The sequence below is a fragment of the Ahaetulla prasina genome, chromosome 5 (genome assembly GCF_028640845.1).
Source record: "Ahaetulla prasina isolate Xishuangbanna chromosome 5, ASM2864084v1, whole genome shotgun sequence".
NCBI lineage: Eukaryota > Metazoa > Chordata > Lepidosauria > Squamata > Colubridae > Ahaetulla > Ahaetulla prasina.
The window spans coordinates 27,068,421-27,083,022 of record NC_080543.1 but is presented as its reverse complement, the minus strand read 5'-3'; the positions used below and the strand labels follow the sequence as shown (position 1 = coordinate 27,083,022).

Here is a 14,602-nt window from a genome sequence, read left to right as displayed (position 1 = left end):
GCTGTAAATGGACCACAGAACATTTCCCAATATCTCCAGAAATATGGTCGAAATTCCACAATTTCCCAGCCAGGCTCCATTTGTTTATATTGTTAGACTTGTTTGTTGTTGAATCCTTCTAGTTTCTATAGAGCAGCATAAAACATACAGAGATTAAGCTAGAGAAGGATGATTTAGAATATGATGTGAGAGCAAAACGAGTAAACTGTTAGTAGTTTGGAAAGACAACCTAACAACTTAGACTAGGTAACAGCCTGTTGGAATTCCACATCTAGCATTTTGCATTGTTCTTCCTTTGCTTCAACCTTTTGAGGATGTGCTGTTATTTAGAACTTCAGGAAGGGAAAAGTACCGATGCCAATATCTGCAATAAATTAATTTCTTTTAACCATTGGTCTCATAATTGAAATTGCTTGGGGGAATCAGAAAATGTGTTGACATTCTGCAAAATTGTTTGCATGCAATTTAATTGTCTTAATCCATTACATACAGTGATGGGATTCAGCCAGTTCGCACCACTTCGGGAGAACTGGTTGTTAACTTTCTGAACAGTTTGGCAAACTGGTTGTTAGAAGAAATCATTAGGGCAGAGAACCGGTTGTTAAATTGCTTGAATCCCACCACTGATTACATACATTGTTGTATGTATCATATATAGAGCATGCATGAGCATATTAACCTTCCCAAACCTGGTGCCTGCCACATGTGTCAGAACTCCCAGAATTCCAGATAAGGAATTTTTTCCCCCTTGTCTTTCTCAGTCATGTAATAGGCTGAGTCAGTGGTGGGTTTTGAAATTTTTTCCTACCGGTTCTGTCGGCATGGCTTGGTGGGTGTGGCTTGGTGGGTGTGGCAGAGGAAGGATACTTTAAATCTCCATTCCCACCCTACTCCAACATTACATTACTGTAAAATCTCCATTCCCTCTCCAATTCAGGGGAAGGTTACTGCAAAATCCCCATTTCCTCCTGATCAGCTGGGACTTGGGAGGCAGAGAATAGATGGGGGCGGGGCCAGTCAGAATTTTTACTACCGGTTCTCTGAACTACTCAAAATTTCCACTATACACTCAGCCCAGAACTGGTCAGAACCTGCTGAAACCCACCTCTGGGCTGAGTGTATGGTGAGAAATTCAGCACAGTAAAATAAAGTTTTTCTTAAAATTCACTGAGCAGTGCGCAGTGAAACTAAGCAATTTGTTTCCCCAAATTATAGCAATGGCCACAAATCTGTATATATTTAAAACCTTTTTAATGCTAAAGCTCGGTGGATTCTGATTGGGGTTATAATTCAGCAAGTAGGGCATCTCTCACTTATATTTTCCCCTGTGAAAATTGCAGGATTGTATTTTGCTTCTAAAACCACATCAGAAAGGAGGGGGAAAAAGGTTCCAGCCCCCTTATCTTCTTGCCTAGACATGGTATCTGTTCCTAAGCTTTTATATGAGTAAGAATAAAGCAATCATATAACTATAGTACATGTGATATATTACAGGCAAAATGTAATTAGAATTTCAGATGGTTGTAACTTGTAGTTTGCCTTTGAAAAGATTCATGATGAAGTCATCATTTGCTATGAACCCTGCTAACTATTTCCAGAATCCACAGTGGTTCTTTTAATGCCGGTTGTTCAAAAACACTATTAGAATAGGATAGTTGATGTTGTGGATGCTTGTAACCTTCCAAGAGACATCTGGTTATCCACCACAGGCTATAAGGTGCTATCTTAGATAAAGTTTTTGCTTTGCTTGTACTCTGACCTTTTACCTTAGCTTGGGAGGGCAAAATTATTATTATAGTTTAAATTCCCAACCAGCTCTGAAGTTCAGTGTCTCGCAGCCTAATGTAATGATAAAATTGGGAGGTGATATGGAGACAATTTCTCTTTTTGAAGAAAAAAATATTATATATTTTCAATACCCTGACATTTATTTTAAAGCATTGCTAGGAATTCTAATTGGTGAGTTCCTCCCTGTCAAATTTAGTTTAGTCTTTGGAAAATATTATGATCTTAACAGTATAGTTGATCTCTGCAATTGGAAGGTCAAAATTCTGTAGTTTATATTTTAGAGGAGACTTCTATATTTTGGGCATATTTTTCTTCTGTTAATAATTACATTACGTCTAGGAGATATGGCTTTTCAAAACAACCAACTCTTGCAGTTGTTCAGGGAGGAATGAATTTTTAGCTTCTGAGAATGTTCTGTCTCAGGCAGTTGAATATCTGCAATGTATTAAGACATGAGTTGGAATTTAATAATAAATAAACCAGACCTGAACTAATTTATATTTCCCAAACAAATACTTGAACCAGCAAGTCATTATCCTTTGCTTTTCACATGCCTCTCTGAATTTTGCAAGGCAAATTCTCTGTCCTTAAAGATGTTTACATTAGATACAATTGGATTTTTTAAAAATGGCATACGGTGGTCTGATCAAAAAGAAAGCCACTGCAATTAAGCATCTTGATATGGTTGTCATATTGATTGAGGTCATTCGAAATGTAAAAGAGATACAGCTATGTTATTTATTCTGCTAGCTTCCATTTGTGTCACAATTTGAGGCTTTTGTGAAAAATGGAATTCGTCTGCAACCATTAAGGACAGCCCATAGAACCCAAAGACACGAAATAAATTTAAGGTTTGGTTTTCCAACCTTGTCACTGGACAATTTTGTGCAACTTTTTTTTTAAAAAAATCTGGGGCCTGAAATTAAAGTGTTTGACTTTATAAGAAAGTATAGCATCATTCTTTGGCCTTTTCTCTTGAACATTACAAATTTTGCCATTTGTCTTGCCTTTGTGAGATTGGGAGAGAAGCTATTTTTTTTTTAATGTAGGTATATTGCTTTAAAATTAGTAATGGTAACCTGTAATAAATAAATGTTACTTTCAAAGAAGGAAAGTTCATAGGGGCCTTTGTATGTCTTAACAAAAGCTTACAAGGAAGCAAGGTATCAAATTAACACATTTTGTTCTAAAGACATTTAAATACATAATTTTAATTCCTGTTGCAACCAAAAATGAATATAATAAGAGCCTTTGTTTAAAGCACAATTTCCCATACTATATTCCATTTTCTATTTAATGGATTTGTGGGCAGGAGAGAAGGACATCATAATACGTTTTTACCAAAGAAGGTACTGCAGTGGTGGGTTGCTACTGGTTCGCCCCAGATCTGGCGAACCAGTAGCAGCAGCGGCAGGAGGCTCTGCCCCCCCTGCCCGGACATCTCTGCACATGCGAGCAAACCAATAGCAAATGAAATTGAAACCCACTACTGAGGTACTGGTACATATATCACACGAGAAACTGGATTCAGGCAATTGTTTTCTTCACTTGAGGTGGAGAAGATGTAAAGGGCTAGTTTTTATGGAGTCTGAATAATGATTGCATGGTAGTGGGTGAGGGAGAGCTTATTCAGAATCAATGCCATTTTTAGTGGAGACATTTTACAATCATTCTTTCAATTTCAAATATTGGCCAGATAATGTTAAGTTGAATCATGTCAAGAATATTCTAATGTAAGTATCCTTCTGAGGACACTTGAGCTTTGGTGCTCTCTTAGCTTGTCTAGTATTGATGATGTTACCTAGTTTAGTAATGAAACATCTGCAAGAAAACAACCAAGCTCAGAGAGCACCAAGAACCTGTCATTTCAATCCTGAGCTACAAACATTCTCCTTTGTTGATAAGTATCCTTCTATTCTTGGAAATACTACACTTATCCTTTTCAGTTAGAGGAAAAATCAGCCTCTCTTTTTCGTCCCATGGAAGATGCTCTCCTCCCATCTCCTTACACCTTTGCCAGATGTACTAACTAATGTGTTTAGCCTAAGATATCTTTCTGGTGATAGAGGTACATCTTTATCTTAAAAGCAAGCAAGCAAAAGGATGGATGCTGGGTATTTTTTTATCTATCACTCCTCCCCAAACACGGTGTAACCTTCTACCTACCTCCCAGTAACATAAAGAACCAGAACAAATGCAGTAATAAACATGTTCTTAAACAGCTCAATTCGTCCATTAACTAAAAGGTAAAGCTCACAAAATGAACACTATGGAATAAAAATTCTAACTTTTATATCATTCATCTACTTTTTACTAAAAGACAAGGAATCAGACAAATAAAAGACAACTGTACAGACAACTGTATCCTTGTGTATCTAATGAAAAAAGACCCAAATTTGATCTCCATTAAGATATCCCACACCAAATAGATGCACTCTGCCTATTTCCCCTTATTTCTAAGAAGTCCACCTTTGTTTCTGAGGTCCCAAAGGTGCTTTTTCAAAACAGGACTTTGTTTTTCCCTGAAGACATTTTACTTTTCATCCAAGAAGCTTCTTCAGAACTTCTTCAGAAGGAAGGCCAACAGAGGACAAAAGCTTGCGAGGATGCAAGGTATCAAATTAGCACCAAGAAGCTTCTTGGATGAGAAGCGAAATGTCTTCAAGAAAAAACAAGTCCAGTTGCCTTTTGAAAAAGCACCTTTGGGACAACCATGACCCGGATGAATGAGAATCTCCATAGTCCTTCATTTCTGAGGCTTCCAGCTGCACCAATAGCAACTTAAAACAGCCAATTCTCAAATCCCTCTTGTTTTTTGGCATTTAAGAAGTTACTTGCAACCTTTCTAGAAGTGTCTACATATAAAAAAAAATCTTAAAATCATGAGATTGAGAATTACGTTTTAACTTCTTTAAAACATTTAACTTCTTCCAAATTCTTCTAGATATGGAGTTTGTGCATAGCACACTAGGCCAATCTAAACATTATAACCTAAGTTTCCTTTCTTAGTCAGTTATCTACAGACTATCATTTTTTGTTCTAAGATGTATCATTTCACATTTGCTTGTATTTAATTACTCGTTCTTCTTATTAGGATAATTTCTTTGGAATCTCCTTTATTGACATTATTTGTTTTAACCTTGCTAAGGTATTTGGTAAAATCAGGAATCCTGCTGACTCTTAATTCTAGACACTGTTTCTTATCAATACATTAAAAATGTAAGAGCCCAAGAATATTATTTGAAAATCCTATTTTCATGCCTTCATTATAAAAAACTATCCATATAGTCTTATTCCTCCTTTCAATTCTTTAATTATCATTCGTATCCCTAAGGAAGATGACATTACATTACATGACCTTCCTCATTTGAAATTCTCATTCCATTCTGAACAAGCCAATGGCAGAGTTCTTTTTAAACTTCATAGCACTTATGGCAGTTGTCCAGTCCCTGGAGAGACCCAGATAAGGAAAAGCTATGTTTTCTCAATTATTGTGGGCATCAAATTGGAGAAAGTTGGCTTAAACTTGTAAATCTGTTTAATTTTCATGTTATCAAAGAATAGTTTCCCACAGTACTTTGTTTGTAGATTTAATTACTTGGGAAATTCTATCATTAGTCTTCATGTGCTAACTTTTATCTTTGGGAAAGCTTTTATTCAAAAGACTAAGCATTAGGAAAGTTTGACTGAAAAAGAAAATTAACTAATTTAGTCTAAGTATCTTTGGACAAAACATCCTCATAGAGTAGATTGTTAAATCTTTTTACTTGAAAGAGAACAGCATTGATTTACTTTACTATAGTACTAAAATAAATTGCTTACCTGTGAAGAATCTTATTGAAACATAGGTAATGTTGAGATTCATTCATGTTAAATTCTGAGACTGATATTCTTCTGATAATGTAAAATACTGCCAAAACTACAGTCTGTTTTCATTCCTGATTGCAGCTCATAAAGTAAAAATTTTAGACAGGGTTCTCAACCAAATGGGGATTTAAAACTCTGGAGTAATTCAGCAATGTGCCCCAGATAAGAGGAAACTCTTCTAATTTATAAAGAGATTGGTCAAGGTTGTCACCTTGTATATATCTGTAACTTGATTTATTATGTCTGCATTTATTTATTTGATTTACATTTTGCCTTTATTTTGTGCACCTCAGGGCAACATAAATCTGTTTCTTTATCTCTATATAATGACGGGCATATCTTTGCAGCTATGAGTTCTAAAACGATATGGAGGAGGAAAAACAAAGCAAATGACTGCTGCAGGCAGTAGGACTAATATGAGCAGCTTTGAAAAATTTGTAGATTAAAAGTGGATCTAAATTGCATTATTCAAATAATTGAATTATAGGTTCTTTTTGAGTACGAAATTCCATGATTCAATGATTTGAAGGATTCAATGGCTCCTTTCAGTAGTCTGTCCTCTGATTATCATGTATCACATGCTTGGTCAATGTAGCTTATTACTAGAACCTATTGTTAAAGGGATAGGGATAGCCTTGAAGGACAGGAGAATGAACTGCTATCATGGTGATGGTCGGATACGGTAAGTGGGTCTGAGCCTGGGCCAAGAAAATAATTTGAGAAAGCATCCCAGATAAACTTCTCCCTAGTTCACATGAAGACAAATGGAAAGAGAAGGAAGCGCATTCAGATTTTCAAGATAATGTTACTATGGTTGTTATGATAAAATAGTTCTAACTTATATGGCATTGGTTTGGTTTGGTCTGGTCTACCTTGCTGAGCTGACACCTATACTTCGTTGCTAAGTGGGAGAACATTTATTTATTTATTTATTTTATTTTATTTTATTAGATTTTTATACCGCCCTTCTCCCGAAGGACTCAGGGAGATAATAAAAAACCCACAATATACACATTAAAACAAAACTAAAACCGAGCATATTACAAAGATGGCCGAAATTTAAAACAATTTAAAACCCTAAAATTCATAAATAACCCCAATTAAAAATTTAATAAAAACTTTTAAGCCAGTCCCGCTTGAATAAATAAGGGCGTTTTCAGCTCACGGCGAAAAGTCCGAAGATCAGGCACTTGGCGTAAACCAGGGGGAAGTTCGTTCCAAAGCATAGGAGCTCCAACAGAGAAGGCCCTACTCCTGGGGGCCGCCAGCCGACATTGTTTGGCGGACAGCACCCTGAGAAGACCCTCTCTGTGTGAGCGTATGGGTCGGTGGGAGGCATAAGGTAACAGCAGGTGGTCCCGTAACCCGGGCCCTAAGCCATGGAGCGCTTTAAAGGTGGTAACCAAAATCTTAAAGCGCACCCGAAAGACCACAGGAAGCCAGTGCAGACTGGCTTACATATACTTTGTAAGTTGTAAGTTGAAAGTCATTTAAAAAAAAAGATATATATTTTTTCTTATTCTGGATCTGATTGAAAGGTTCCTCCAGCCAATATTCTAGTCTCATAGTGGTCAGTGAATTGCCAAAAGAAGCTCACACGCAGGGCACAAATGCACAATACCATCTTGCTAAAGTTGGTCAAAGCTGATATTACTGTTAATAGAGGTAATATATAGCTGTGACAGATAGGCCATAGTAGGAATTCCATTCTCCAGGAATATCTTCAACCTCTCCCTTTTAAAAACTATTCAACTTAGTAGATATCACTGCATCTTCTGGGTATTGGTTTCACAAATAGTTATGCACTAGTTGAAAGAGCATCTCCATTTCTTTTGAAACCAATTCCACAATCTGGTATTTCTGGCTTTTGTTTTGTTTTTGGGAGATTCTCATAGTAAATGATGGGAAATACCTTTGACAGAGTCTCTGGGGAGACATTGATACAATAGACAATATTGAACTAAGCATTTGAAAATATCTAAAACAGTTTCCTATGTTCTGTCTTCTTGAGTCCAGTTGCATTGTACAGATACTTTAAAGACAAGAAACTTAAAACAGATAATTAATTTCTTCAGACAGGTCTGTGCACCACTCCCCTCCAGACAACTTGATAGTTGGCAGTAATTCCAGAAGCTCTGCAGAGCACTTGAATAGGAAATGTGTATGGACTATGTGAATAAGGACAAAATTCTTTCAATATAGTAACAATTTCAATACTAGTCTTATACTTTTTCCCGATCCGATGCCCTCTAATTGTCTTGGCCTTCAATCCCTGTAATCTGCCAGCCAGTAAAAGATGGAATTATGAAAGTTAATATCCCAACACATCTGGAGCGGGCTATCATATGGTATAAGAATTGGAAAAATGTCTTTTGGTAATCAAAACATTTTTAACCTACTATTCTTGATGAGTCTTACATCCACAGTGGATTTGAAGGAAGGGAAGATTTGGCATGCGCTCTAAAATCTGAAGTATCAGAGCAGGAAATTTTCCAGTTATTGCCTTTTTTTTTTTTTTTTTTTTGCATCTGCAGCTTTCCCTTTAAAAGTCACACATAGTTTGGAAACTGACAGACTTTTTTTCTTCTTCCCCTATAGGGTGTCTCCTCTGCAGAAGTCAGAAATAGTAGACATGGTAAAGAAACATGTGAATGCCATCACTTTGGCCATTGGGGATGGTGCCAACGATGTTGGAATGATCCAGACGGCTCATGTTGGAGTGGGGATCAGTGGCAATGAAGGCATGCAGGCAACCAACTCTTCTGATTATGCAATAGCACAGGTTAGATGCCTACAAAGAAACAGCTTTCATATCCTGTTGAAAGGGTGTTGGCTGCACAGGCAGCATAAATACTTCACTGCTGATCTGGAGGCCAAGCAAATGTCCTTTCCTCGCCTCCCCCATCTTTCCTTTTAGGATGCTGACTTAATGCAGAGAACTTGTAAATATGTGCAATACTTTCCATTGTACTAAGCCAGGAGCCATTTCATCCTAAATGCTGAGATTTCTTTTTCTCCATCATTGTGTTTCGACCATATTTCCAGAAGTCTGGAAAATGATTTAGACATTGCAGCTGTCAAAATAATAGTTCCTCCTCCTCCTCCTCCTCCTCCTCCTCCTCCTCCTCCACCACCACCTCCTCCTCCTCCTCCTCCTCCTCCTCCTCCTCCTCCTCCTCCTCCTCCTCCTCCTCCTCCTCCTCCTCTTACTTTTATTCTTGCAATAGACATTTGTTGATAACCAGTACCTTTTCTACAATAGAGACTATCACTCCTTTTTATTTCAGTGATCTAAGGAAATGCTATGACAGAAGTTTAATATTCTTTAGCATCCTACTTCTGGTCAGGAGTGATCAGTGATAAGTTTCAGAGGTGGGCACGAAACACTGACTTTTTTCAATTGTCTTAATTTTGAAATTCTTTGATGACGTATAAGATTTTCTTACGCAGCAGCACTTTAAACTTATTATATAGAGATACCTGAATGCGCACAATGATAATAAACATATGCTTAAACATAACCATCATATCCATCGTTCTGAGCTGTAGAGTTTAACTTTCATTATTCACTGTAAAGTTAATTTTTTAATATTGATTAATTACAGCATCCCTGGTAATGCTATCCTTGCCTTCCGAAGTGAAACATACAGGCTAATGTTTTAAACAATTAAGCAGTGGTGGGTAGGCATTATCCAAGCCCCAATTCAGCCTCTATTAGTACTTACTATAGTTCTGATTTTAGGATTCCAAAAGGCACAATATGATAAGGGACACATAGTTATATGGGAGTCCTTATCAATCCCTTGGCATTTATTCAGAGGTTATCAGTGAAAGACCTCACCATCACCTTTATTTAATCTCTGGGATTGAAGGAATGGCTGTTAGAAGTAAATCAAGATCAGTTTATATTGCTGCAGTGTGTGGCCGCCTAGATAATATTAAACTCCCACTCCTATAATTTCTTTCTGTTTGCAGTGCTGGTTAAAACTGATGGAATGCAAATTTTAAAAAAGCAAAACAAACAGCCTTCCAGCCGGTCTCCGGACCCAACAGCAGTTAGGTAGATAGGAATTCCATTTTTGGTGTATCCTTTTTCTTGATTGATACATCATCATGAAGGGAATTTGGTTTGAAAACAATAAAAAAGATGCTTCAATATTAATTAAAGCAGCTTTTCCCAGAGTCCAGTGTGAACTTTGGGAGCTACAATCCTTGTTTTAGGGGCACCAAACTGAATTAGAGCATGGGGGGCTGCTGGGGGTTCTCAGGGGTTCAGGAGAGCCTCTAAGATTCTGTGCAGTTCGGAGAACCCCCAAATCTCACTCCTGGCTGGCCCTGCCCACACCTCCCCTCCCATCTCCAGAGTCCCCACATGGCCCATTTTGGATGCAGGTAACTGCAGGGCGCGCACGGAGGCTAGGGGAGGGCGAAAAACAAGCCTATCGGAAGTTCAGGAAGGCTGGAAACGGGCCCATTTCCGACCTCCAGAGGGCCTCCGGAGCCTGGGGAGGCTGTTTTCACCTTTCCAAAGGCTCAAGAAAAGTCTCGAGCCCAGGGAGGGCAAAAACGCCCTCCCCCCCACCCACCCCGTGGTGCAGGAGGCCGACTAGGCCATGCCCACCATGGCCACACCCACCTAGCAACCGGGCAGAGAACCCCTTGCTAAAATTTGTGAAGCCCACCCCTGAATTAGAGTGATACTTAAACATTTCCAAGATATCTTTCAAAGGAGCACATTATTGGTTTCTTAACGACCTATCAATAGAGTGAAGGGAATGTATTCATTTCAGAAGACAATGCTTGTTCTAGTACAAGAATTAGCCTTCTGTCTTAAGAAAATCTGGGAATGAATAGGTCTTAAGCTTGGAGTTCTTGAGAAGCTGAGATCCTTCAATATTGTTTCAGTTTAGGATACATGATTAACTTCTTTTTTCCTTCTCCTCTGAGACAGATATAAGTCTAATCAGACATTTTTGATAACAACCTAGAGCTCTTTTTCTGTCCTATTGTCTGGTCTGTTCTTATGGGTGCAAAGGCTTTTCAAAGTTACTGCCAATGTATACTTAGCCTTGGCGTTCCCCTTGTCCTGTTCTTCTTTGAGAAGATACCAGGATTCTCATCTGATTTTATTTATTTTATTTATTTATTTATTTTGTCACAACATCATACAAAAAGATTATATAGTATATACACATATAAACATATATAGGAAGAAGAAAAGAAGAACAATAGGACAGGAACGGTAGGCACGTTTGTGCGCTTATGCACGCCCCTTATGGTCCTCTTAGGAATGGGGTGAGGTCAATAGTAGAAAGTTTTTGGTTAAAGCTATTAGGATTATGGGAAGAGACCACAGAGTCAGGTAAAGTATTCCAAGCACTGATGATTCTGTTGCAGAAGTCATATTTTCTGCAATCTAGATTAAAGCGGTTTACATTAAGTTTAAATCTATTGGTTGCCCTTGTATTATTGCAATTAAAGCTGAAGTAGTCTTTGACAGGAAGGACATTACAATAGATGATTCTGTGAGTTAAACTTAGGTCTTGTCGAAGGCGACGGAGTTCCAAGTTTTCTAAGCCTAGGATTTCAAGTCTGGTGGGATAAGGTATTTTGTTGTTTTCAGAGGAATGGAGAACTCTTCTTGTAAAATATTTCTGGACACGCTCAATTGTATTGATGTCAGAGATGTGGTGAGGGTTCCAAACAGGTGAGCTGTATTCTAGAATTGGTCTAGCAAATGTTTTATATGCTCTGGTTAGTAGTGTGGTGTTTTTGGAAAAGAAGCTACGCAAAATTAGGTTTACAACTCTTAGAGCTTTTTTTGCTATGTAGTTGCAGTGGGCTTTGGCACTTAGATCATTTGACATGAAAACTCCAAGGTCTTTAACGGGATGGGGGTCGTCTGTAAGGTAATGTCCATCTAGTATGTACTTAGTTTTAGAGTTCTTTTTCCTATATGTAAGACTGAGCATTTGCTGGTTGAAATTTGGAGCTGCCAATTTTTAGACCAAGCGGTTAGATGGTCAAGGTCGTTTTGAATGATAGAAGCGTTGTCTGTGGTGTTAAATAGTTTGACATCGTCAGCAAAGAGAACACAATTACTTGAGATGTGGTCACAAAGATCATTAATGTATAGAATGAAGAGTGTTGGTCCAAGGACGCTGCCTTGAGGAACGCCACTCTTGACAGGAACAGGATTTGATAAAGCATTGCCAATTTTGACCACTTGTTGTCTGTTAGACAGAAAAGCAGATATCCATTTGTGGAGGGGTCCTGAGATGCCATAGGATGTTAGTTTAAGGAGAAGTTTATCGTGTACTACTGAGTCAAAAGCTTTGCAGAAGTCTATGTAGATTGCATCTATTGATTTGCCTTGATCTAGATTTGAAGTCCATATGTTTTTGCAGTGGAGAAGTTGTAAGTTACATGATAACTTTTTCCTGAAACCAAATTGTTTGTTGGAGAGTAGGTTGTTAGTTTCTAAGTGTGAGGTAATGGATTGATTGATGATAGATTCCATGACTTTGCAGGTGACGCAGCAAAGGGAGATCGGTCTGTAGTTTTCGACTAAGCTGGGGTCTCCTTTTTTGAAGATGGGGATGACTGTGGCTAGTGACCAAAGTTTGGGAAGAGAACTGGTAGTGAAAGCTTTATCAAAGATAATACTTAGGGGTTCAGCTATATTAATGGAAAGTTTTTTTAAGAAATATGCACATAGACCATCAGGTCCAATAGAAAGCGATGGTTTTAAGTTGTGAAGAGCTTTACCAACGTTGTCTTCTGTGAAATCTATGTGAGTTAAATCATCATAGTCATTGCTGGTTCGTTTGTGGAATGTTGGATATGTGTTATCGGAGTTAACAAAAACTGAGCCAAAGAAAATGTTGAAGAGGTTTGCTTTGACTGTTTCGTCATTGCATTCTTTGTTGTTAGAATCTTTTAGTGGTGGGATGGATCTTGAATCTTTAAGTTTACTGTTGACAAAATTATAAAAGGCACGATTGGAATTTGTGCGTAGAAGGTTTTCTTCTTGCTTGGTGTGGTAATTTGTGTATTCAGTTATTTTGATAAGTCCTGACCTATTCCTCCAATAAGAGGACTACAGATTCCAAATCTAAATGCTAATATATCTAGAAATATTTATTTCTCTTAAACAAATAATAATCTCATGTACAAAGAATGAAATAATTAAGAGTTCTTACTATTTAAAAGAAAGTTTAAAGTATATGGTGCAGAGACAACCCCTTCTGGGCATATCTCTCATCTTCATTATAATACAACTCAATGACTTATTTTTTTTCAGTCTTCCAAAACCAAATAGAGACATTTTTGAGGCAATTCAAATCTTGGATGTAGATTTTATTGTTTTCAAAAGGAGGAATTAATTATGTTCAAGGATCACCTTTATTATTGAACTGCTGATAGAAATTCTGAATGAGTGAGTATTCAGCTAGTTTCCTGAAGAAGAGACTACACTACTGCGCTTTGTCCTGCTTCTCACATCCTGCATTTCACTGATGTAATAAGTGTTGGCAGTCGTTGGGATGCCTGAGGCAAACTCTGGCTGACCGCCACCTTGCGGTCTGACCAGATGTTGAATGATCCTGCAAGGTGACAAGCACCATTGTTTCTGATTCAGAATGAATCTCACGGGTCCCTTCCTAGACACAGAACCACAAAAATCTGTATTTTTGTATGGAAATATGTGGGATATATATACCTAGTTATACAGTATATAAAAATGGAACAGTCTTTTAGTGGGATCATTTTTCTTCCCCTCAGAAAATGCATGCAGGAATTTCTTTAGAGTATATCCTTCTTTTTTGATCTTACTTTCTCTTAAGCTCTGCCAATATTTATTTTTTTATCCTGTCTTTATTATTGTTGATAAATAACTCTAGATGGTGAATGTACCTAATACTCCTTTCTCCTGCTATTTTCTTCACAACAATAACTCTGTGAGGTAGGCTGGGCTGAGAGAGAGAGAGAGTGACTGGCCCAAAGTCACCCAGCTGCTTTTTCATGCTGGCAGTGGGATTGGAGTCGAGTAGAATAGAATAGAATAGAATAGAATAGAATAGAATAGAATAGAATAGAATAGAATAGAATTTTTTAATTGGCCAAGTGTGATTGGACACACAAAAAATTTGTCTTGGTGCATATGCTCTCAGTGTACATAAGGAGAATAAAATACATTAATTAAGAATAAAAAGATACAACACTTTGATAGTCAAGGTTACTAATAAGCTATCAAATCGTACTAGGATATTGTTTATAAAAACAATATAAATTGAAAGATACAAGAAACATGTTTATGGTAATAAGTGGAAAGAGATAGATACTAGTAAGGAAGAGAAGAATAATAGTAATACAGAACTCATGGTCTCGTGGACCATAGAACTCATGGTCTCTTGGCTGATGTTAAATTAGTTGGTGTGTTATAATCCTTGGAAATTTTTGGGAGTGCTTTTCATTCCAAAGTTTCCTTCTGAATGAGGAACAGTGCTTTGAGAGCCCAGAGATATAGGAGATTAGATTAGTACTGGGGAACCTGTATTCGTATTTCTGCCCAGTATAAAGTCTGTTGAATTCCCTTAGCAAAATCATTGTCATTAAATCTAATCCTCAGTGCAGGAATATTGTGAAGTTGAAAAGATGGGAAATAAAATGCTTCTAAATGATCCAGGATTCCTTGGAAGTATAGTAAGCCTCTGAATGGTAAAAATAAATAAATAATAATGTAGGAAATGTTAATGAAATGGTCATTTTTATGTAATCTGATAGAAATTTTCAAAATTATTTTTGCTGAGTTATTGCCAATAAGGCAAAAGTGAATAAACAGAAGCCCATAGGGAGTATATAACATTACCCCAACCAACCCCTGGGACCCAATTTGTGCCAATCACTAGTACCCTGGGACTGTGCTGCAGAAATTCAGCAGCAAATT

General features: G+C 37.5%; 1 protein-coding gene across 1 annotated transcript in view; it reads left to right on the top strand.

The window, feature by feature from the left end:
• ATP8A2 (ATPase phospholipid transporting 8A2) overlaps positions 1 to 14,602 on the top strand; it is a gene marked incomplete at its 5' end in the record, with an annotated part of 398,725 nt that overhangs the window by 183,672 nt on the left and 200,451 nt on the right. Inside the window, one exon of the mRNA XM_058185167.1 lies at positions 8,254 to 8,437. Within this exon, the coding sequence (XP_058041150.1) occupies positions 8,254 to 8,437 (184 nt within the window). The remainder of the gene's footprint in view (positions 1 to 8,253; positions 8,438 to 14,602) is intronic.